The sequence below is a fragment of the Lepisosteus platostomus genome, chromosome 10 (assembly GCF_059453375.1).
Source record: "Lepisosteus platostomus isolate fLepPlt1 chromosome 10, fLepPlt1.hap1, whole genome shotgun sequence".
Taxonomy (NCBI): domain Eukaryota; kingdom Metazoa; phylum Chordata; class Actinopteri; order Semionotiformes; family Lepisosteidae; genus Lepisosteus; species Lepisosteus platostomus.
In genome coordinates, this window is record NC_142620.1 from 885012 (window position 1) to 910772 (window position 25761).

A 25761-nucleotide genomic window follows, 5' to 3' on the forward strand; every position below is an offset into this window, starting at 1 on the left:
GTGCTTGATAGTGGCTCCATCTCCATCTCTACTATTAAGCTACTTTATTGTCCATCTGATTTAAGATTTAAGCCTTTTATACTTAGTTTTTATTTTATTTTTAAAGTTTTCATCTATGTCCACAAAACCAAGAGAGCAAAAAATATTGAGAAAAGAAATGTACTATGATGTTGAAGACTGAAAACACATCTGAGCTATAATGTTCTTCATTACTTTAATTTATACTGTAGTATTTTATATAATGGGTCAATGAAACCTGAAACAAACAGAATAGGTTTATAGCTTCTGTTTGCTACTAACTTACAGTATAATTCCTCATAGTGATGGAATAACTTTGGACCTCTTACCAAAACTCAATTAGCATATTAATGTTCATTAGTTATACAATAGCAGGAGATTACAGTTTGATTCTCATTTTGATATTTAAAATGCTCAACAATGGAAGACTTGCCTGTAAATGGCAAATGAAGTTAATTTTAATAACCTTAACAAAGACAGAATTTCCATGAGTTAAATGTCATCAGTATCAGAATTTACTTTTTGCCAATGAATCAAATATAAATTCTCAGTTTTTCTGTTCATGCTATAAAACTGAAATAATGAGGCTGTATGAGTCATTCTCATGGTCTGGTTGCATGTGCACAAGCACAGCCAAATGTCAATTAACACTTCTGATCAGTACGGCAGGCAGGCCTCATCTGTTTGTTAGTTTTTGCTGATGAATAAAATGAGGGACAGCTGGCAGCTCACCTAGCAAACAATAAATAAATATTGGATAATCTAAAGTGACTACAGAGAAAAATCCCAGATGATACAATGGACGTTGACACAATAACTATCTTCAGGATCTGTGCATCTAGTCATTAATATGACACACAAAACGATCGGTCGAAGGGATTGACTTCCTTGAGCCATGCTAACCCAGGTCACTTCCACTCTCCACATAGGCCATGCAGAATAATTAATGAATGGTGGAGCACTTGGCTTTTACTGTGTGAGTGAATATTTAGCTACAGGTAATGAGAAAAACTAAATTAAATGAATGGATTTCAGGTGGCTATGTAAACAGTCGATTCTATAAACACATTTTTGCCTTTTTATTTTAATTTTGTTAATATATACAGTAGATTGGTAGAGCATGAGACAAAAGAATGATGAAAGGAGTGGGTATTAATTCCTGCAGACACTGGAGAATGTGGGTTGTCCATTTTCTTTGCCACACAGAAACATATCTCTACTTGTTTAAAGTGCTCAGATTTCTCCCTATAAAAGCAGCAGCATTCTTTAAATGTAACAGGGATTTGCTGTACACCTTGATGATGCAAGGATCTCCTGGTCTGAACATGTCTTTGAAGCCTCTAGTCAGCAAGCACATACTGTATATGCATGCTGCCCATGTGCAGATAGTATAAAGAAGTCATTGATAAAAACAAGTTCTTCTTGTTATATCCTATCAGTCAGTCTGGACAACAGCCAGTGTGTACAGTAGCTCCTGGGGCACTAATAGGGTATACTAAACCTTTAGAAAATTGAAAACCATATTACTTCTGCTAAACCATTGCTGCTTTTATACAGCAAAACTCTGTAAGAGTCTACACTTTACATACTGTAAAAATATTTTCTTTGGAATTTATGTCTTACAAAACTGGGACTAATTTATTTTTGAATTGTACGGTATGCTCTTAGCATTGGTTTGACATATTAAAGAGATTAACAGCATAATTTTTACGTTACTTGCCTGTTGTGCCACAGTTTTTGTCTGGAGGGCACTACTGCCATTTCTAACTTTTAAGATGGGGATCCCTTGGCCGAGGTCTTTAAAAACACATTTGAACAGTCTTTGATTAAGCAAAGCTAAGCTAAACAAAGCTAAGATCTCTGGCTATCTTAAGCATGTTCCATGCAAATAAATGCCCTATTTGGCTTGGATTCTTACTCCAAACATATCACTTAGACAGGACAGATGTAGCCTTTGCTTCTTTGACCAAAGCAATTAATCTAAAATGTTATGTGATGAACTGCAAGTGGAATTAAAATTAAACATGTGAATTGTGCTACACCTTAAAGCCTGTGTATATAAAACAAGGCACAATTTTTGACCTTGACTTGTTGTGAGAAAAGGAAAGGCAAAATGTCGTAAAGTAGGCCTCTCAAAAGGTAATTTTGGCCTTTCCGAGTGAAGTTAAGCAGAAGGATATTAGCCATATGTGATTCATTTGCAGTGCTATGCTTCAATTAATCTGCTCATGGTGGCAGACGCTGATGTTCAGCCGAGTGCCACCCGCAGAAGAATTATATTTCTGTGTATGACCCACTGCTAAATAATTGGAGCAGAAAATATATATTTTAAAATATATATTTGGCATCACAACGGTTCATTGCCCTACTTACTGTACTTAAATGTTGGCTAACAAGAAAGGAACTAGATAATCTTTTTTTTTTAACACACACAACTCTTTTTCCTTTTGTGAGAAATATTTCCATCATTTGTATAAAAAAAATACCCAAAGTATTGTTTGGGGGACTGTTACCATAACACGTAGAACTTTAAGAGGTTGAATAACTGGATGCTGACCAAAGTGACCAGATGGGACTACAGATTGCAATGAGGTTTATGGCTTCAATGATGCCATATGGAACAACCAAAGAAAAAATTAAAATAGTTATTTACAAACTATTAAAGTTTGTCCTTATTGGCATTTTTGCATTTTCTGCCAGCATTCTGAATGGAATGTTTTTTTTTACATAAATGAATAAACACTGGGATTCAAATTCTAATTTCTGTATTACTGCAGCATACATGAGAGTCAGGCTTTCTTGGACTGGTTGGTTCTTATTCCTTGAAGTTCTCACTTGAAAAATTGCTTCTCTGAGATTGTTGATATTCAGTCAGGTGTTCCACAGGGTCCACTGCTTGGCCATATATACTTGCAGTTTCATGTCCTGAACTCCCAATTGGAAAAGTGGTTTGTACAGCAGATTCCAACGTAATGATACTCAAACATGTTCTATTTTTGTTAGCACATGATCAATGATACCTTTCTCATTCCTTGTGAGCCTGCTAGAAATCTACAGAAAATAATGGAGAGAGCTTCAGTTCTTATATTAAAGCTACTGTCTTCCTAGAGTGAGCTGTCTTAAGAAGACATTGAAATGTTAGTCATGTCTTTATTAATTTCAGATTAGCATACTGTTATGTCCTACATTCTGCCTTTCCTGATGCTGCAGTTTGACTACGTGCTTCCACCAGCTGTTGTGAACATATTATGCTTATTTTTTCCACTGCCTTCTGGTGAAGCATACAACACATTTTAGGTTCTTACACTTCTTACCACTTGTTAGACCCTTGCTCTTGGCTGTTTTTATATCCAAGATAGTATTAGAGGAAAGAAAACCTTAATCTCATCATGTTTCCTTAAAAGATGTTTAACCTTCTTACAGAGGTAGGGCATGTACTGTAGTCTCAATTTTGAATCTTGATTGGGGCTTATATTACATAGGCGTACCATCACAACTGAATCATTTAAATTATGCTTGAAAACGTGCTTGTTCTTCCCTACTTATTGATAGTTAAATTGTAAAGTGAATTGAGGCTCTGCTTTATTTGCTCATTACAAAGTGCAAAAGAAAGTGATTAACCATGGAGATTAAAAAACAACATTCTATTTTGTATTTGCTCAAAACAAGCTTCTACAGCCCTTAAGATAATTGAGTGGGAATCAAGTTTGGATATGGGTATTACAATGTGTGGTTATTACTTGCAGTTTTTCTATTGTACAATTACAAACAACCTAGGAATTACGAGAGAAAATTTTTCTCTGACTGTCCAATTGCACAGATCTTCCATGCTTTTTAACTAAAGTGAGGACAAATAATGTTTCGAATAAAAGGAAATAAATAGTATTTGTTAAGTTGAAAATTAAGGCTTTAGTTTTTCAGCTTAATATCAGAAGATATTTTAACTCAATCTCCCATCCAACCAACAAAGATTTTGAAGATCTACATCTATAACATTTTATATACCATTTTCTTTCATGTTTTAAATGTAAAAAGTGACATACAGGTATTATTATTTTATGAATGCTTATCAATATGATACTTATGTTAGGTCCCTTATATAATGAATTAAGGGGATATTATATTTAGTTGTTCTTACTCTAGAACTTCTATAAAACAGAACTGATTGATCAAACACAGTACATCACATTAATGTACTATCAACACAGTACATCACATTAATGTACAATCACATGAATGCACCAATACCATCACATTATTTGTACCTTTCATCATTTGCCCGTCCACCCATAATCAATTATCCATTCATTATCAGACAACATATCCCTGCTGAGGGTCATGGCACCTCAGAGCCTATCCTGGAACCCAGGGCACAAGGCAGGATTACAATCTGTACAAGACGCCAGGTCACCTCAGGGCACACACTGGCACACACAATGAGAGACAACATGTCTCTTGAAGGTGAGAGGAAACTGGAGCAGATGGGGGAAACCCCACATGACCACATAAACGTTATGCTGTTCTGATGCCCCATGCATTTTCCCTTCATTTGTAACAGCAAAGGTAGTTGTGCATGAAGTGTTTTGATTACAGGCAAAATTAAAATGCAAACTTCAGATGTCAAACTGCATGCTGAGCCAAGTGTTTGTAACACATCCACCATATTGTTAGGTTAACTTTGGAGATTTAAAAAAAAATAGAGATTTCCTTTGGATGTAGACCTCCTCCTTTTTTTTTTACACAGATTAAAAGTATATAACACTTTTCAGATAGCAAATTTGGTATTTCAAATGCTGTTGATTTTGAAAGTATCAAATTAATATAAGAACAGTGATTAGCATCACCGTCATGTGAACATCTTCATCAACTCCAAAATAATAGGTCAAATTACAGAAGAGGTAAGACAAAAACCCAAAGGTTTAGATTAAGGACTTATAGAATTTAAATACAATTTGGCAACTTTGATAATTCACTGACATGCTAAGGTATTTAGACTTTAATCAGTTCATAAAGACCGGGAAATGGGGTCATAATGCCAAGTTATTTTTCTTAATTAAATCCTCCTGTGGGAAGCAGAGTTGAACAAATACAAATGGTTGATATGAAACCTTAGAAGTGCATTTAGTGGTATGGTTCTCCCCACTTTTTAAAGTAAACAGAATTTAGATTTTTTCCCTTATTTTTACTTACTCATACGGACTACACAGGTCATCCTTATTCTTGAGCCCACGGAAGAAGAAAGGCTTTGAAAGAAGAAAGCCCTCCACAATTGTGGTCGACCTAATTACATGTACTGGTCCAACAGCCCTTTTAGTTAGTTCGAAACTTAAGGAGGGGCAGTTCTAACCTTCTGCAATTCACAAATCCTAAATTAGGATTAAATCTTTGATTTTAACTAGCTGATAATTGAAAGGTCACTTTAAAGCCCGTTACTGTACTGTATGTACCTATCCAGAACTTCACATGTAGACATTTTGCACCTTTGGATAAATACATCTAATAATAATTCTGTTGTACTAAAACTGCCCTGCATGTACTGTATGTACAGTATAAAATTTTTAATGATGAGGCAAATTGCAGACATCAAGCAGATAAAATCAGGTTAATAAAGATGTGATGTTTAGCAGCTTTAGAGGAAAACATTCTTAATTTTAACACATGCAATACATGTAGTGTAACCTTAATCTTGAAAAGCTAGGTCACTTGTGGAAATCTTACAAGATTGATGAAGATCAAAAATTGACAATGATATAAAACGTATTGTTGTGTTCAAGGAATCTTAAAGTTACTATATTAATTATTGCCTCCTATATTAGAAAGGGACTTCCATCACCTCAGGAACCAGTAGAGATGGAATTGCTCAATAAACAGGGTACAGAGGTATTTGTACAGCTGTAGTGATATCTAGCTAGATAATAACTCTAATGTGAATGGAGACCAGATGACTGACCACCATTAGGCTAGATACTTTCAGAAGTTCACCTGCCACTTAAGTGTACAAGTGGTATTCTTGAAAAAAAGACAGAATATAGCAGTAGAAAGAAGAAAATGGCAAGAGGGAAGAATCAACAAGCAAGTTACAGCCTACAATCTATTTTTACCACTGGAGTCCTCCTTGTTGAACTGATGCCTACCAGCTATTGGGCACTGAATGGACAAGTTGTAGTTTCAAATTGGTGGAACAATTTAAGTTTCCTTTTTAAAGTATATCGATCTATCCATTTTCTAACTACTTAATCTTATACACAGTCGCAGGGGAGCCCAAGCCAAGCAATGGGTGCAAGCTGGGATACACCCTGGATGCCAGTCCATTGTAGGGTACACACAAATACAGACACACTCACACCAGCACAAGTTTTCCCGAAAGCCAATTAACATACTGTACCAATATGTTTTTGGACTGTGGCAGGAAACTGGAGTACCTGGAGGAAACCCATGCAAACATGAGAGGTACTGTACAGTACATACAAACTCCAAACAGACAGCACCCCAGGTCCAGAATATAACCCAGGGCCTTAGGGTTGTGAGGCAGCAGTGCTAACCACTATGGTACTGTGATGCCCTTTTAGAAACTAACAGCTAAAATTAGTCATCTATTTGACATTCTTTTGTGTATTTGGATGCTTTTATTTTGGATTATGGATCAGAATTGCTGCTAGCGATTTCATCTTATTAATACCAGCTCCGAGTGTAATAGGATGATCAATGTTTAGGATGTATTGGAGTATGTAGCATATAAAGCACTGAGCTCTAAAAAATCTCTGCATTGGTAAATAATTTCCTGTAAATAATACTTTCAGTGTTTTGTGTCTCAGTTAGGAATTTGTTTTGTAATAAATACCCGTTTTGTAATCTACAGTATAAATAGCTTACAAAGCTATTTATTACACAGCTATGAAGGACCTGTTTATTCCTCTACCCCCATATTGTGCATGGAAGATTAAAGAAACTTTGCACTCAGCATTACATGAAAAGTGAGTGTATTATTAGCTTTATAAATTTATTGTAGTGAAGTTAGTGTCAGGAATCTGTTATTTTAACTAAACATTTAAACTATTACCTTACCCCCCCTTTTGTAAAACTTTTTAAAGAAAAAGGTCTCCTACTGCGCAAGTAATTTAGAGTTCATTAACTGGAAATAATAACAGTTCAGTAAGTCCATTCAGTCTGACATCCCTGCTGCACCGTAGGAAGCAAATCCATGAAACATCAGACTGATGCTGCAGTATTATGAAACTATAATTTGAAAATGGTAGAGAGATTTTAAATTTACTTTAGTCTTCAAATATGTTCCAAGGAATTACTTACACAGGCAATTGATATAATAAAAATATGCAGTTTGCTTTTTTGTCTGATAACACATAGACATACTACTAATGCATTTAGCATGAAGTTCAACAGAGTGGGATATTGTCACATGGACTTTTACTCCTAAATTCCATTAACATCATTTCCCACTTAGAATATTATGAAACTAGATATTATTCCTACTGGGAAACATTCAGAACAGTTGTTTTATATTATGAGTTTATTTTGCCTTCCAATATGCAGTACTTTATGTATCAGTTTATTTATTTTTAAAAATGTTAATGTAATGGAAGTCAACAGCTTCATGAATTACACCTTTTGTTCATAATGCAAGGCTATGCTTTCAACATGAATACTAGCATCAATTTAATGCTAGACACTACAAAAACCAAATACAAAAACTAAGGTATTACTGTATAAGCAACTATTTTGACTTTTAAACAGAAAGTCAGGTATTCAAGCGAGCAGTGATTTCATTGCACTGTAGCTCTGCTGACATATACTGTAAAATGCCATCCAAGTAACAGCAGAAGGTGTAAGGTCTCCATCATGCAAACAGGAAGTCCTCCAGGGAGAATCTTACTTGTCAGGTTGGCTGTAAGACCAGCAGTCACACACAGCAATGTCTTTGCAAATCAAATGCTTTGTTGAAGAATGTCACTGTAAAAGACCAGCCTTTCATGGTGATTTTAATTTTCCCAATGAATTTCAGACAAACCTGAAAAGCTAAAACGAATACCTGGAGGGGGTGGAAGGGTGGGTTAATAGTCTTCATAGACAGTGCCTTTATATTAGGCAGCTACAGAAAATAACCACCTCATGAACAAGTGACACAATTCATAAAAAGAAAATCCTTCTTCTTGCTTCATCCAGTTGCACTCTGTTGCTTTGTTTTGCTCAGAGCAGGATTTTGAAGACTTGGATCAGGTTACATTATATTTTCGTAAATTCAAGACCAAAATTATACACTTCCATTATTGCATCTGTCATATCTGTGAATGACATTGCCTTCAGACTTGGAAATATGTTGGTTGCTTTCAATTTGAATTCTTTCTAGGGCAGTGATGTTACGGTACTTTTGTAGCCGGGAGCCCAAAACTGTACACAGTATACTAGATACTGTTAAACACTAAACTAATGAATCCCCTTTATACAAGAAAAATTCACAACACTAACAACACACTGTTCTGAACTGCTCCCTGTCTTAACACACACAATAGCACACAAACTTGCAGAGGGAAGGTGAACACAGCAAATGGAAAGTGGCTTCTGTAGAGTTCTGCAGAGTTCATCTTAAATCCAGAAGAGTTTCATTTTTAAAAACAAATGAAAATATTGATCCTTTTAAATAGTTAAATGGATCGGGTGAGAATAAGATTAAAAATGTATTTTCTGATGTTTTAAAATAACTGGTTAAGCAAAAAGATTCATGCTGTTATTGTTTATTCAAGAAAAGAAATATCTTACATCCAATCTTTGTACTCTATACTCTGAATAGCCAGAATATGAGCTCGCTACCAAATGTACAAAGCTAAGACTACATCAAAAAAAAATGTATTAATTCTTAAATACAGTACTGTATCTGTGTGTTATCTGCACCTTCATTTATGGATATATCATATATGTTAGCTGAGAGAAATTTCAACTTATCATAATAACAAAAAAATAAGATAAAAGTATATACTGTATGCAAACATCTGCTCTGTTTTGTAATGTTTTTATTATTTTTTAGATCATTTATTTCCTCACATAAAAAGAAGTAAACTATTGATTATTCCATTGATGTTTTGCACAAATACATCGTTTAAAAAAGTAAATTTAAATTTCATTCAGAATTATGAGGAAATGTGGAATTCTTTGGATTAAGTTAACACAACAGTAACACTGTGCTAATTGAACACAGATAAACCACATTCTGGTTATGTTTGCAGTGTGAGTTCTCCATCCAAGATAACTGAATTTGATCTTTAATTCAACATTTTCCTCATTTATCCAAATGACATATTGTTGCCAATGACAGTTACCAAGACACAAAGCTTTGCAAGTCAAGGAAAATAAGAGAAATATAGAGCTACTGGGGATATCTCTGCTTTGGACATCCTTTATTTAACCTCAAAGAGGATATTTACTGCAGATGTAACTTCAGAAAAGCATCCCATCTTCTAAACAACAATTCACTTCCTGACCTTTCCCTGCATATCTGTCTGTGCCTGCTGACTAACAGAGCCCTTTGTGTTACCCGTCACTGTTTTTACAGCTTGATACATGCATGGGACACATCCATCTGGAGTAACCCAGCAGTCCATTTCTTCTGAACAATATTTCACTTCTGACCGAGTGAACTACTGATTAAATAAATCGAAGGCTGATTGAACACTGCCTCTTTTTACTTTCTGCACTCAACAAACATTTTTTTTTTCTGTGATCTCAAGAACGGGTTTTGCACTGGAGATCTGGACATTTATGTGAATGATTGGCTTTTTAGTTTTCTGTTAAAGTTTCCCAAGTCTTTCTCCTTAATGAGGATAAATGTATGCAAAGGCTTAAAAATATTAGATTTAGACGTCTGAATTTTGATGATTAGTGTTAGACATATTAATCCTTGAAACAAATCCCTTGCTAGGTGTTTCCAAATTTATATACATGACTACAGAATGTTGTCTATTTTTAAAAGTGTTTACTGTGCAGCCAAATGTCATTTTCAAAGACTGAAATTAAATTAAGTTTTAAATAAATAAGAAAATGTGACACAAAACTAAATGATTTTTGGCCTTGTCACTGCATTCCTTTGTTAGCTGTCATTTCCTGATTAGATTATTCTGTTGCATAAAGACATAAACTGCATTTCCTATTAAACAAGAGGCTTAGACACTGCATGAGGAATTACTTAACATATTCAAATGCTGAATATGCTAATTGAAAATGTTGCAAAATTTGTTTGGGAAAATTTTCTGCATTGTGCAGAATCACATGATACAGTGGAGTTCATTATTTGAGTGGTATTTATCTGTGAATGTTTATGTGAAGAGCTTGATAAGTTGTTTGATTCACCAAGTATTTCTGAAGCAAATGTGTGGCGAGAGATATATGATGAGTGATAATATTTATTCTTTCTGCATTGAAAATGTCAGTATGAAGTACGATTGCTATTTACAGATGTCATAAGAAAAAGAAGGGAAGTTGTTTAGCAAATAATTTGTTATTTTCATTAGGCATTATTTAGAAATGATTATTGTAGGTTTTATTGTAAAATTTATTTTTTCATGCTAATCCTGACATTTACGGTCACATATTCCAATTGTGTTTTGTATCAAAGTCCCATATTATGCCTTTTTCTGAATTATTTGATAGTAAACTCACACATGGTATTTAAAATAGGTTGCAATTAGAAGAACCTATTGTTCTCATCACTCACCTTCATCTTCGTAGTGTTAAAACTGTAGAACATGACACACTTGAATCACAATTATTTATTCCACACCAGTACTTTGCAATCTTAGTCCTTGTTAATAAACAGACTGTTGATGTAGTGGATGTTAAGAAAAGCATTAATGGAGAACTAAATTCTTGACCTCAGATAAGAGATAAAAGATAAGAAACCAGACATGGTGAAATGGGAATAAATTAAACAGCTGTTTGGTATATAAAATAATAGGGTGGCATGAAAAAATGGACAAAAACTCAGATAAGATAACACAAATGTCTACAATACATTCTCTATTTAGTTTTTAAAGAGGTAAAATTAATTATCCTACTATACTGTTTGTAAATACATTTACATATTAATACACTTAGTACTATATTCAATAAATTACACTGTACTTACAGTAAATTGAAACCTACAATACACGTTTGGAAATACCACAGATGCCTTGATATCTTTTTTCAAACTCATAATAAAATGTTAGTAAATATGACAAATAAAATATATAAAAATGATGCAAAGAAGGCGGAGTATTAAACAAAATGTTATGTTATGTTATGTCTTCTTTTTACATACTGTACTATTTACACCGGGAACTATCAGGAGCCAGATGAATACTTGAGATCAGAAGCTCTTTATGTGCTAGTAAAATTACAGTATATATGGGTTTTGTTTTTTTTTTAGTTTTCACTATTGTGTACTCACAGCACAGAACATGTGCCTTGCCATAGCAGCTACTGGGAAGAACCAATGTCATCTGGTTTAATTTTGGAAGGTCTATCATAGCTCATAGGAGATGAGACCGTTGTTTACTTGTTGATGTGCACAGAATATGTCAATCATAATCACATTGAACATTTATTATAAAGCTTAGCTCTTGCTTTTCAATGGCCATTCAACATTCAGGGTGTCAAGATCCTCAGCTGGAATACAGTAATTATTCTAAAGAAAGGTTTAAAAATATGCATTTTCTTTCACTGTAAAAAAGCTTTGTTCATTTCTTCATTTGTGAAGAAATACAAATTAAGTTTTTACCTGACGTGACTACCTAAGATAGTCAATAGGTGCCATAGCACACACTAGTGAGCTAGAAAAATATCCCTGTACACTACTGCCACCTTGATATAATGTCCTGAATTTGCAGCCCTCCACCTACTCTCTGTCTTACACTTCATAGCAAATAGGTTTACCGCAAGTAAAGAAAACATGGAAGTATTATATGAGATGGGCAAACTATATGCAAATTGCATTTCCTACTGTGACCATAATACTGCCAGAGATTTAAATAAATTATTCAAAAAGACTGAAGATTATTGTACATACTGTAACTGCAACAGAAAAAGAATCCTTTTCCTATTTCACTTGTGTTCAATATTTATGAATGATACCTCAGATACATTATAACAGGCAGTAACACTAGGATGGTGACAATTTGCAAACTGAAAAATATTCCAGCTGATTTTATATCCGTGCCTTATAAAGAATGTATGCAGTATTGTTGTAACTTTAATATTTTATTTCTCAACTTTCAATCAGGTCAATATTCCTCCATCTAAATTTTCTGATATCACAGTTTTAACTTGAATCTATTTAAAGATTATAAGCAGGTTCTTGCCTGTCCATGGGTCTCATAAGCACTTATATAATTAATATGGAACAAGCCAGAGTCTGAATGAAATTTAATTTTGTCTATTGAGAACAAAAATGACAGCTGTGGTATTTGGCAGGCAAACATGTACCCAAAAGGCACTCAGCATGCCATAAAAAATAGCAAAATGTGACAAATGTAGTACAACTGATACATTAAACTATAGCTTCAGACAACAGGTTGACTATCTTTCTGGAAATACTGTATATCTAATTTATAATCATAAGGCCATGCAGGCTGTTCTCTGTATAGAACATGCATCATCATCAGTTAAGAGTCTGGCATTCCCTCTTGTCATTTGTGACTAATGATTGCAAATTGATAAGATCGATCAATCATGCGTGACATAATCAGCATATCGCATTTTAACCATAGGCCATCCATTAAGCCATCTTCTTGCCATTAATTTGATGTCAGTCAGGCATCTACATAGATAGGATAGACATAACAGTAATTCAATTGCAATAGCCAATATTAACCAGTTTTCATGCAATGCTTATTGTATATGCTAATCTTACTGGAAAGAAACATCAAGGTCAGGCAAATATCACATGCTGTTGTCACTGGTGCTCTGAGGAATAAAACATGAGTGTCCAGTTTATTAAGCTGTCCTTCATTGTACCATAAGGACAGACCCAGCTACGCACTCAAATATTAAAATCAAATCTCAGATTCTTCAGTGAAGTACCTGGGAGCCTTTGGTTTACATATACAGTATAACCCTTTAGTTTAGTCTTTTGTTTATCAGGTAATGGGGGTATAAACAAGTCAGATCAGACTGCCTACAGAGTCATGAGTCGTATCCAAATGATTTTAGTCACTAAATCTTGTTCTGAGCTATGTGAGAAACAGAACAGGGCGGAGAAACTATCCCTCACTGGGCCCTGTCCCTGCTTCGTGAACTTGCTATTCTGTGTTCAGTAAAACAGAGAGAAAAAACAGTAGTTTCTTAATTTTGCAAAAAACTGAACACACAGACAGAGAAACTGTTTTTGTCATATCACATCTTCTTGGACTGATTAATTTAATAAAACATTACCAAGCCTTGCTAATTCTGAAGATTTCATTAAGGGAGCGTTTCATCTCAGCAGGGCTCTGCCTCAGAGTTTGGAGCACATTAGAACTTGCAGATACTAGGCATCGCAACAATGCTGTTGGCCTGTTTTTTTATTTTATGAGCTTTTTTCATTTTGAAAAAAAAAAGAACATCCACCAGTCTTACTCCAAGTAAAAAAATAACAGAATAAAACATTAAACTAGTAGTTTTATAATGTAAAGTAGTGGCCAGAAGTACTTACAGTATAAAGCATACAAAATAAAGAATTTACATTTTCATCAGTGATGGGAGAACTATGAATGTATTATACTCATTTCTAAAGTACTTCTTGCCTAGCTCACTTACCTGTACAGTACATTCACAGGAAAATATATATTTTTATTTCTGTAATTCATTGCAGAGGTACAGTATGTGATTCAATCAATTGCAGATCTTTCTGTATATTATTTATAGATATCCTTATAAGTGAAATTACTCCATGCCATCCAAAAAATTACAAACACATCACTTTATGGCAGCTATTTTGCTATAAAACAAAAGCTGATTAAACGAGTATATCCAAATGCCCAAATCACACGTCCAGAAAAGGAACATTTAAAACCTTAGAACTACACATATCCTTCTCTTTCAAGAAATTCACATTACTGCTAATAGATGAGTATCTTCAAATTCATTCTATCACAAGCAGTGATAAATACATGAAAATACAACAACTTGCAATGAATGAACGTGCGATCTTGGTGGTTTAGGACAGGCGTTTTTTTTACTAACACCTTTAGAAAAGTGGTGAGGGAAATTAAACGGATTTCAGAATTTGTTTTCCCGAGGTTATTGACTTACTTTTTCAAAATGTTTTTTTCTTTTTACCAGGAATAACTTTTTACCAAAATTAGTTTGGAGAACAGGAATAAAAGTGCTTAGTTCCCCAAAAATGGCTGCTGACCACTCACTGATGTCTCTGCTTCGGCAAAGGAGCACTCTCCACTCTGTACGGGTGGGAGGGACGGAGTGAGAAACAGAGAGAGAGAAGACAGCAGCAGTGAGATCGCTATCAGCTGAATTCATTACTGTAAACATCTCCCAGGGGTTTCGAGGGGAAAAGGCAAGTCTAACATTGGCAATAAACTATCAGATGTGAAACATTATTACCGGAGCATCGGGCAACAGTCGCAGGGAGCGCACGCATACTGCTTGGGACACACGCACGGAGCAGGAGCAAGAAGTCTAGATAGGCTTTTCCCCTAATGTGATCCTTTAATCTCTTGAAGGAGCACGGAGCGGAGAAGAACAGAGGCAGAGAGTGGTTCCCGTGTTGAAAGGCGGGGGTAAGGCACGGAGTCGGGGCTGAGTGTGGGCTTGTAGAGCCCTCCGCTGGACTGAGCAAGCATGCAGCCTGAGGGACTGGGAGCCGGTGGGCTGCGCGGAGCGACCCCGTCCTCGCAGAACAGAATACCGCTGGAGCGCTGGGATCTGTCAGGCGGCTCCACCGCATGAACTGTCTGCTGACAAGAAGGAAGCCTGCAAAAATCCGGGGAAGTGCACGAAGTGGAAAAGGAAGGGATACAACATGAAGAGGATTAAAGCACCGTTTAGGGTAATTGCTTACTTTAAGGCACAATCACGTATTTGTATAATTATTCCCATTAATTTACTTTTTCTGTATTAAGAGATTGCGATGAGTGGGGGAGGGAAACTGTAAACAAATAAACTTTTTAAAAGGGTACAAAGGACCCTTATATGCATTTGTATATTTATTTAGAGAATAACAAATCTCTGATAAACCAAACTGATAAAGCAGGATTTGTATCACCAACCCAGACTGTACATATTGTGGAAAAACAGGATTTCCTTTGGCTGTATCTTCTATTCTATAAATCTGTGCAGACCTTCGGGGGCATTTTAAAATATCACAAATGCTCACTAAATTATTTTCAACGTGTAACGAGCAGTTGGTTGTGCATTGTTTTAAATATGAATAAATTGGATTCATTTATTAAATTAACAGCACAAAAACACCAATTGATCTTCAATATATCTTGAAACGTGAGTTATTAATATTTCAGTGGCATGTTTAAACTGTTTTGTGTTTGTCACAGTAACGTGAAGTATGACACCCAATCACTCTTCGTAATGTGCTGTATCATAATTCTGCGGCTGAAAGAGCTCATTCAAATGAACATCTCTGACTGCGAAGTCTTTAAAATTCACCTGGTGTGCTCCCCGCCATAATATGGTTGATAATCTTTGACTTTTAACTGCATTTTGAATGTTTAATCTATTTTTTAATCCTGTTTCAGTAGCGGGCGTATCAACATGTACATCTAGGTCAAACAGGTACCAGGTGCTAGAAACTAGAAATGAAACGTCTCCAATTTCGAAACTAATAACCTATTGTCACAGAATAGCTTTATAAATTAGAGATAGCATTTGAACAAGAACAAATGCGAATGTACTTGATGCTGAGATTATGATTGATTGAACTGTTTCATGGTATTTATTGACAGTTTTGCAGGTTGACAATATTATCATAATATATTTGCTATTTCCACGGTTATGTTTTTTTATGTTAACAGGGGAAAAAAAGACTAAATCCTATGATGGTTTTATGTAGAATAATTCAAATTGCACAGTATTATAATTTAAAGACATTGAAATACATCTTGCCTTTTAATATCATGGTGCCATCTTATACAGTAACTTATAAATACTGTTAAAAAATCAGTAGTCAAGTGTATGAAATGATAAAGAAAGACTCACATATTCATATTTTCAGAGGTTTAATTTGCAGTTCGTTTCACCTATCTCAATATTCCCATTTGTTACATTAAACTCTTGTCATTCCTGTTGTTAAGGGGTCGATACAAGTCCAATTTTAGTATTTATTCAGTTTAAGAAAATAAGATAATACAGTTTAAATACAGTAACAACAAAGTTTAAATGTAACAGAAAATGTTTACGTTTGTAAGTTGTAACCTTAAAATTATATTTTTTCCCTCATCTGAGGTGTGATGCTGTAGCCTATAAGACTGTAACATCACCTTTTAAATGTAAATTCTACAATGTGAACTTAGTCTTACAGCCACAGTTTGGAGTGGACTGTTATGCAAGTTTTGAATATCGGGTATTGTAATATTGTGACCTCAGTGCTTATGCAGAAACAATTCATATTGGTGGTAACTGCCTGTGCACTATTAACAGCAGAAATACTTTCTAGTCTTAGTTTAGTTGACTTTTGGTTGTCTATAAAACCAAGCTTTCATTTTGTTAGCAGTTTATAATGAGCTGCCTTCTGCTCACCAGTCTATAAAGTCCAGTCATACTGGAAACTGTTGACTGGGGCACAAAGCAGTGCTATCTGTGTAATTTTGACTTCTCTGTAAGAGTATATGAGTGGAATATGTGTATATTCTACAGTGTGTATTTTTATGTTATATAATTAACATGCTTACAGAAGTCATATGTAAATGATAGTTTGTAGTCATTCGGAAGTGACTTTCTTCTGCATTTCCTCTTTAACATTTTAATCTGCTTCTGGTATTAACGCGTTTTGGAATACTAAAAGAGGACAGCTTGTCTTTGAATGCCATTTAAAAATTAATACCTTATTTAAAATGTTTTGTACTAGAATTTTATTAAAATAATGTTTACCACTACTGTAAATCACAAACAACACTAATGATGATGAAAACCATTTGTTACAATGCTTGTGACAGTAATAGTATTCTAAAGCAGTCAAATGTTAAATTAATTAACCAGTATCTAATAAAAAAAAGTTTTAAACAAGTTCTCATCATCTATATTATCCACTAGATGACTGTTATTCGATTTTGTTTTTAATTTGTATTATTTTGTTTGTCTTAGATAAGTTCTATAATAACTTTAATCCATAAAAACAGTTAGGAGCAGTTTGCTTTATAATTGGCATTATTTTTTATTATTTCACAGGCAGTTTTGTGCTTTAAACCTTTAGAGCCCTGAACTCACAGATATAAAAAAAATGGTTCCATTTTTTTTTGTATGAAGCCACATATTGTATAAAGCTAATGTAGGTTAACTGGAAAAACCAGCAGGGAAAAACTGAGGTGAATTCTGTGGAAATAAAACTTTCAGTGAAGATGACATACTCTGTTGATTTCCTTTAATTAATGTCCCTTTTGCTATTATTTCCTGTTGAAAACTTCTCTGCATGTAGCTAGAACACAAATTAGGATAACTACAGTAGAATGTGAGCATTTCTGAAGTCCGAAGCTTTGGAAAACTATTAATCTTATTTTTATTTTATTGAAACAGGTCTCTGGATCCAAATGTCAAGTCCAAAGGAGGCTACTTCTGTCAGAGCGCAGCAGTGTGTGACGAGTGAGTGAGAGAGAGGGAGTCCTGCATGATAAACCTGCTGAGTATTTCCAATGTCTCCCTGTGCTGCATGATTTTAAATTGGCCCTTGCTTGGCTGAAAGCGAAATGTGATGAGCTGCGCTATCATCTGATATCCAAGCATGGATGGCGGCAGCCAGAAGAGCAACGCAAGTTAATGAGACCATTGCTCTTGTATTTGGAGCTTAGGACAAGCAATTATAGAAGGATTACCCCCGACTTCTTCCATATAGCATACTTACCAGCAAAGTAAGCATCCACCCAGGCTTTTAAAGACTTTCTTTACAGTGGATTCTTTTTTTTTTACAAAATTGCAAAGTTCCAACTATCTTAAGAAATGGAGTTACATGCTCGATTCTGGAATAAAGACTGGGCTACTTTTCTAAAATCATGGGTAACCATATTACTGGGTCTCCAAGTACAATTTTATAGGGCTGCCTCTTGTCCAGAGGAGTGCCGCTGTGATAAAACCTTTGTTTATTGCAATGAACGGAGTCTGACATCGGTTCCTCTTGGGATACAGGAGGGTTACAAGACACTCTACCTCCACAACAACCAAATCAATAATGCTGGATTCCCTGTTGAGCTGCACAACCTTGCTTCAGTGGAAACAGTGTTCTTATATGGTAACCAACTTGATGAGTTTCCCCTTAATTTACCCAAAAATGTGCGGGTACTTCACCTGCAGGAAAATAACATCCAAACCATTTCCAAGGCAGCCCTGGCCCAGCTGTCAAAACTGGAAGAGCTGCACCTGGATGATAATTCCATCTCTACTGTTGGAATTGAGGAGGCTGCCTTCCGGGAAGCCGTTAGCCTTAAGCTGTTATTTTTATCAAAAAACCACTTAAGCAGTGTGCCAGTTGGATTGCCGCTGGATCTAGAAGAGCTCCGTCTTGATGAAAACAGAATTGCTCTCATTGCAGAGGAAGTGTTTAAAAATGTCACAAAGCTCAAGCGCTTACTTCTGGATGGGAATCTCCTAACAAATGAAGGAATAGCCAAGGGAACTTTCAAGGCTTTAGTAAATCTCACAGAGCTGTCCATGTCTCGAAACTCTCTTACCACTCCACCCTCTGACCTCCCTGGTGAGTTTTTAGTGAAACTCAACTTGCAGGATAATCAGCTGAATGAGATCCCCGTGACAGCCTTCTCTAACCTGCATCAGCTAGAGAAATTGGATATTTCAAACAACCAGCTGCAGTCCCTGACACAGGGGGTCTTTGATGGCCTTACAAACCTAAGGCAGCTCACTGTTAGAAACAACTTGTGGTACTGTGACTGCAGGATTAGATGGGTAACAGAGTGGTTAAAGTCTCTACCAGCACCTCTTAATGTACGCGGATTTATGTGCCATAAGCCAGATAAGGTCCGTGGCATGGTAATCAGAGAGCTCAATCTCAGTCTGATCCCATGCCCCACAAGCACCACATCTGAGCCACGGCTCACCCGCATACCCACAGAGGCCCCTCCTTCTACACCCCCCACGAGACCAACTGCAACAGCACCAGATCTGTCTCCCACACCTACAACCCCATCTCTGCCCACAGCAGGCGATGAGCAGAGGACTAAGCTCCCTCCCCAGGACCCTCTGCAGATCTCTTTTAGTTTTGTCAATGACACCTACATTCAGGTAAGCTGGATGTCTGTCTTTTCAGTCACTGCGTACAAGGTGTCTTGGGTTAAAATGGGGCACAGCTTGACAGGAGATGTTGTGCAAGAAAGAATGGTCAGTGGGGAACAACAGAGACTGAGCCTGGTGAACCTGGAGCCAAAATCTACATATCGCATTTGTATAATCCCTTTAGATGCTTTCAATAACTACCACCCTGGAGACGATACAGTATGTTCAGAGGCTACCACCAAACCTGCATCATTTAGCTCTAATAATAAGGCCACTGGCCCAGAGCAGGCCACTCAACAAAACCCCAGCTCCCCTTTCCTCCTGGCCGGTTTGATAGGAGGGGCAGTGATTGTTGTTCTGATCGTTTTGTTAAGCATATTCTGCTGGCACATGCACAAGAAGGGCAGGTACTCCTCTTCCAAGTGGAAATACAACCGAGGAAGACGAAAAGATGATTACTGTGAAGCAGGGACTAAAAAGGATAATTCCATCCTCGAAATGACTGAAACAAGCTTTCAGATAGTCTCCTTAAATAATGAACAGCTGCTCAAAGGAGATTTCCAGATACAACCAATCTACACCCCAAACGGGGGTGTTGGCTTCAGAGACTGCCAGCTAGGTAATAATAGCATAACATACTGTAAGAGCAATGTCCCAGATGTGGACTGCTGCCATACATGATAGTTTTGAGACCACATTAGGACCTTTGTACTAATAATACAATTGAATACTGTATATAAGCATACAGTATATATTTCCAAGACCTGTCCACTATGTAATTTATACTGTTGGCTATTATGTGGAAATCTGCTATCTTTTTTATTCCTTAGTAAACAAAATGCAAATTGTTTTATAATTTGTTGGTTTTCAAGTTGTATTAAGTACTGTACAGATGAATTTGTACAATCAAGCCTTCTTAGCTTCTTCTTACAGAAGATGTTCTCTTTTAGTTTTAGTATTTACATGATATCGATATTGGGAGACTTTCTTAACCACAGAAGCATAAAATGCGCCTTTTACAGAATAATACTTGGACCTCTTCATGCTACACATGAAAAGCAGTACGTGCTAGATATAAATATTGATGGTTAAACGTAAGAAAAAATTCCTTTCTAGGGGCTAATGGAAAATAAACAGAAAGTAGATCATACACTGCATAAAACATTCAAGTGGTTAAAATCAGAAAATAAAGAGAACAAAAGTCTGTGACAATATTTCCTGGATCCTTAGCAAATCCATAAGAAAAGGTGTCATAATAATCTTAATCATTCTAAATATTAGAATCCAATAAAATAAACCCGTGTGTATATTTGTATGCCTGTGGGTATTTCATGGACCACTAGATGGCACTGTCAGCAGCATTGTATCAGTCTGTGGCAGAAGGGCTGCTGAGGCAATGTGATAAAGGGGCTTCCTGACTGTTTAGCTGGTTGTCATGTTTGTTAGCTTTCTGAATTTGCTTGGGGAATGTGGTTTTCTTACCTAAAAAATGTCAGAAAAGATCTTGAATGGTGGACTGGTTCAAACAACGGTGAAGGTATGCTCGTCTCACATATAACAAATATTTATTATTATATAATATTCATTTTCAGCTTTTCAGTTTACTGTTTCTATTTTGATTTTTTTTTCAGTTTCTTGTGAACATAAAAGGAAATTTGCTTTTTTTAAAAAAGAACATTTTGAGTCATGATGTTTCTAAAAGTCTGTTATAATATACAGTTTTATGTCAAAATAGTGAGTAGGGTGATTAAGATTATTATCTGTTGGCTTTATTTTAGCTCATGCTGTTTAAGATGCCGAAGAAGAGAAATTGTGCTCACATAATGAAACAGTTAATTCAAAAAAGGATATTGGATGCTGTAGGAAAGCTTAAACCCAGAGATACAAGAAGAGACAGGGGCCTTCAGATCAAAAGGGCTGTTCACACTAAGCAGATGTGTTAAAGGTAACAGGTACAGTATAACATAGTATTTAATAGTGGCTGTGGTGGATAATATTAATTGTCCACACTTGGGGTGAGGTGGAAGTGATTAATACATGATCAGACTAATAGACAATAGCAGGTATTCTTCTAATTATAAAATGTATTTGATTGAGATGAATGCAATTTTACGCAATGACAAGGATACTTTAAATATAGATGCAAGGATAAAAGTTGCCTAGAGACATTGAGAGATAACAAATGCATTTTTTATGTAAAACACTATCAGATTTCTACATGTAGGCAGCAATGTAGAATGTGTTTCTTGTTTCCTGAATGTGTATTTTCAGGAAAATACAGAACTTTTTGTCTGACACAAATCTCTAACTTCTGAGACTGCAGTGTCGGTGCATTCAGCATGTTCCATGTAGCCAGGTTTTCTTTAATGTCCACTTTCAGAGAGATTGCTGGCCTAGACAAAGTTTTATTTTGCAAGCCAAACTCAAAGAAAGTTTTCAAGTTTTATAACCTCTAAACTAAATTCAAGTAAAAAATATGCAAATAACATGACAGACTTAAATATATTCAACAAAAGAAAAGTAACACATGCATCAACATCTGTTTTCATTAGTGCCTAGAAATGATGAATACCTTATTTATTTGCCATCTTCATATCTTTACACTGGGACCTTGTAAAATATTATTTCCTGCATGTAAGTACACAGAATGTGATTTAGGAAATGAGGGCAATAGTTCTTCTGTGGTCATCAAAGTGTTTCCAATTTTTCTTCTACTACAGATTACAAAATTTTGCTGGCTACAAACACTGGGATTAATAATCGCATCAGTCTTTGTTTGGTTTAGTGGCCCCAAAATTGTTATTGGGCTTCATCTGCAAGCCTCTACAAAATCTGTACCATTAACAATTCATTATTTCCTTCAGACCTGACAACTCAGTTTACAATTAAGAATAATAAAAAAACACTCGTTTGATGCCTAACTACAGTAACAGTGTTTCTGCGCAAGAGCTCTCACATGTAAACAAAATCCAATATTTGAAGAGTGTGTTATATTGGTAAGCAACACTAAATTATTTTCCTTGCCTTTTAAAATACTACCAGATTTTACTTTCAACTGCTGTATACTAACTTAATTTGAAAATAAAAAATAAAACCTCAAATTCAACAAGTTTTAAACAATTGATATTTTATCTAAAAGGCCCTATATTTTTGTATCAGAAGCACAGAATTTACAATTAAATGTTTTGAAAGGATGAATAAGAGAACTGTAAAAATTATATAATCCTGGAAAGAAAAAAAAAACTTTTGTGTCTATTGAAGTTGAAAACAAATCTTCTCTAGTATTGGTACAACAAGGTGAAAAAAAATAATTCAGGAAAGTTAATAATTTCTAAAAACAATTTAAAAAATGGTCACTCTTTGTATTTAAACAATAATGATAATAACACCCCACTGAAAAGCACAGTAATAACAAAAATAATAATGAAAGTTAGCATTAAAACCTTGTTTAGTATATAGACCGCTCATCTGGTGGATCAGTTTTATAATAACAAAATCTATTCTGCTATTCAGGAACCAAAGTTTTTCTTGTTCTTTTGTTTTTCTCCTATAAACAAAGTTGTTGTTGTATTTTATGTATGTGCCTTGAAATAAAATCACAATGTAAAGTCCTTCAAACCTTTAAATGTTTTTGCACAACATGTATATATAGAAGCGCAGCTTTTTTGGAGACAAAATAAAGAGCAATGGGATTTAATTTTTTTAAATTTAATTTACCTTTACCACAGTTTCCTTCAGCTGCAATAAATTGTGTATTAGATTTTTTAAAAATCAGTTTTTGCACTAGTGACAGCCATTCTTCTTGAAACTATGTGAACATAGAAGAGCACTGTACCATTAATGTGACTTCACTGATAGAAAGAACCATGTGAAACATGCAATCATGTACAAACGCTTTTCTTCTTTTCATTTTTTGAGGGTTGATTGCACTATTATGACCATGTGTGTAGTACTCTAACGTTGCACTGGCAGTCTTTCGTCAACAATACTTGTGAACTTCAAAATATCGTGGCAGCTTTAAATCCGAGACAAAATGTGCTGCTGTGGGAAAATTGTTCTCTCAAACAGTATATATGTATCTTGCATTGTTCCCACGATAACAAAGGTGAAGGCAAGCCTTCCTGACCCTGTCTCAGCCAAGGCAACCTCTCAGGTTACTGCATTTCATGTCTGGAGCTTTACTTGGTGGTACTGCAAAATGGACTGTGTGAAATGCTCACCAGTATTTTACATTTCAAAGACAATTTGACTGGCAAGTACAAAACATGTTCATAACTACCACCTGAGCAGGGATTATATTTTAAATTCTATGAATAATATCAAGCTAGTAGATCTCTATAGATACAATTCTGATAATTTGAGACATTATTCGGTGCGATTTCAATGTTTTCACAGGTTTTTAAAGATGCTGAGAGTGAGAATGCTTGATGTGGAAAAATACTCAAGTAATACTTATGAAGAAAGTAAATGTCAAGGTCTCATTTCTGAGTATTTGAATTTAAAATGTTTGATAATTACATTTTACATATTTTTACAGTATGTAAAGATGGTAATATACCAAATAACTGGTAGAACGAAGACAAATTAATCATCCAATAGGTAATGTTCTGAAACATTGTTTTAATTAGAAGAATGTTATCTAAAAACCAGGTTGAAGACACAAATAGCACAAACAGCAAATTTCCCCAAGTGCAAAGCAGACTATTCTCTTGCACATAGTGTGTGGCATATTTGCACTTCAAAGCTGACTGTGTCCTTGCATTAGAAAAAAAAACATTAGATTGTTTCCTCTGTGTTTATCAATACACAACATTATATGTCCCGGTATTGATTCAGTTTATATACATTTCTATTGTTTTTTTGGTGTCATATTTTCAGAGGAATCAGTAATAAAAGAACTAAAAATGCCCTTTCAGCTCACCTTTTATTCACATGCATCATTGACCAAATGAAACTGATCAATCCTCACACAAATACAGGACGTTTCCAGCTGCCAGGCTGCATTAAACACCCTTCACGGGAGGAGGCCAGCAAAGCCTTATTTAGACAAATTTACTGGAAGCATGAAGTTGATCATCCATACTATTGCAAAATAAAATAAAAAACTGTAAAATCGTGTTCTTGAAAGTATAGTATTTGATTCCAGCCTAACACTGGATAAACATGTTCATTTTGTGACAGTGAAAGGATATGAATATGAATCCTATATTGAGATCTGGACTTTAATATTAACATTTAAGTCATGGGCATACAGTAGGTCTTCCCAGTTCAGAGAAAACTGCAGAGGGAGAGAGGAACTTAAACCTTAGAGCTCTTAGGAATAAGACAAACACCCTTCTACTTCTCTTAAAAAAGTTTATTTTTTTTAAACCATGAGAAAACCAGTCAAGTATAAATATATACAGAGATATACAATTAAACTTTCACCATGTACCTGAAATTATTTCTGGATGCTTTACAGTATATACCAAATTATTTCATAATAATATCTTTGTTAAATGCGGCACTCTATATAAATGCGCATAGATATGCTTATTAAGATAATGAAAGGGAATGATAATCTCTGCAGTTGAACTATGGCATGTAGAAGTGAAGATTTTATATTAGAATTCAACTCTCGCCTCATGTTAAAAGACATCCACATTTGGCTGTTCTTTGATTCAGTTTTTTTGTGGTAGCATCGATATAGTGGAATGGTACCATTCTTTATAACTATTAGAAAAGCCATTTTTAATATGTAGATGAGTGGCTATTTTCTTAAACTGGTATTGAACATCACAGCAAGAGTGTCAAATAAGCACATGCTACACTGAGAAATGCAGCTTTTTCTACCTACTGTGTTTCTGGTGAACATATGTTTATGCTATTATGCCATCATATTAACACCTTTGGCAGAACTTTATTAAAACGCAAGGGATATATCTTTCAACATTAAAATATTATTAAAATTGCTTCACTTCTTCTCTCTTTATAATTGCTTGAAAGCAACAAAAGCACAGGCTAAAATGTGTATTTGCAATACGTGTGGCAGAAATCTGTGCTCTCTGGGCATGATGAAGGCATGTACTGTATTCTTAAAAAATCTGATCTTTTATTCAATCTTTAAATCTGTAATTTGAACCTTAAAAAGTAGGCATATAACACAGGAGAGCAAAGCTGAATAATTTTGCAGCACTGAATCAGAATTATCCTGACCCTGCTTTGTTTTCAACAACGTCTGGCATCATTATAGTAATAGCAACAACAGTAATTATAATACATTTATTTAGTAATACTTTTCAGGAGATTCCACAGTACTAAGCAATTAAG

General features: G+C 35.2%; 1 protein-coding gene and 1 long non-coding RNA gene across 3 annotated transcripts in view; both read left to right on the top strand.

Moving 5' to 3' along the window:
* LOC148652986 (leucine-rich repeat transmembrane protein FLRT2) overlaps positions 1–23063 on the top strand; it is a 34979-nt gene extending 11916 nt beyond the window's left edge. Inside the window, exons 2-3 of one of the 2 annotated variants that reach the window (XM_088647396.1) lie at positions 14724–15049; positions 17746–23063. In XM_088647396.1, coding sequence (XP_088503522.1) covers positions 18166–20133 — 1968 coding nt within the window. In that variant the 5' untranslated portion in view covers positions 14724–15049; positions 17746–18165 and the 3' untranslated portion in view covers positions 20134–23063. Of the gene's footprint in view, positions 1–14532; positions 15050–17745 lie in introns of those variants that run through there. The other variant, XM_088647397.1, reaches the window with a different exon arrangement.
* Positions 1–23149, top strand: part of LOC148652984 (uncharacterized) — a 112597-nt gene extending 89448 nt beyond the window's left edge. The window contains exon 2 of the long non-coding RNA XR_015941563.1: positions 21577–23149. This is a non-coding gene — a long non-coding RNA (uncharacterized LOC148652984). The remainder of the gene's footprint in view (positions 1–21576) is intronic.
* Positions 23150–25761: the final 2612 nt, after the last annotated feature.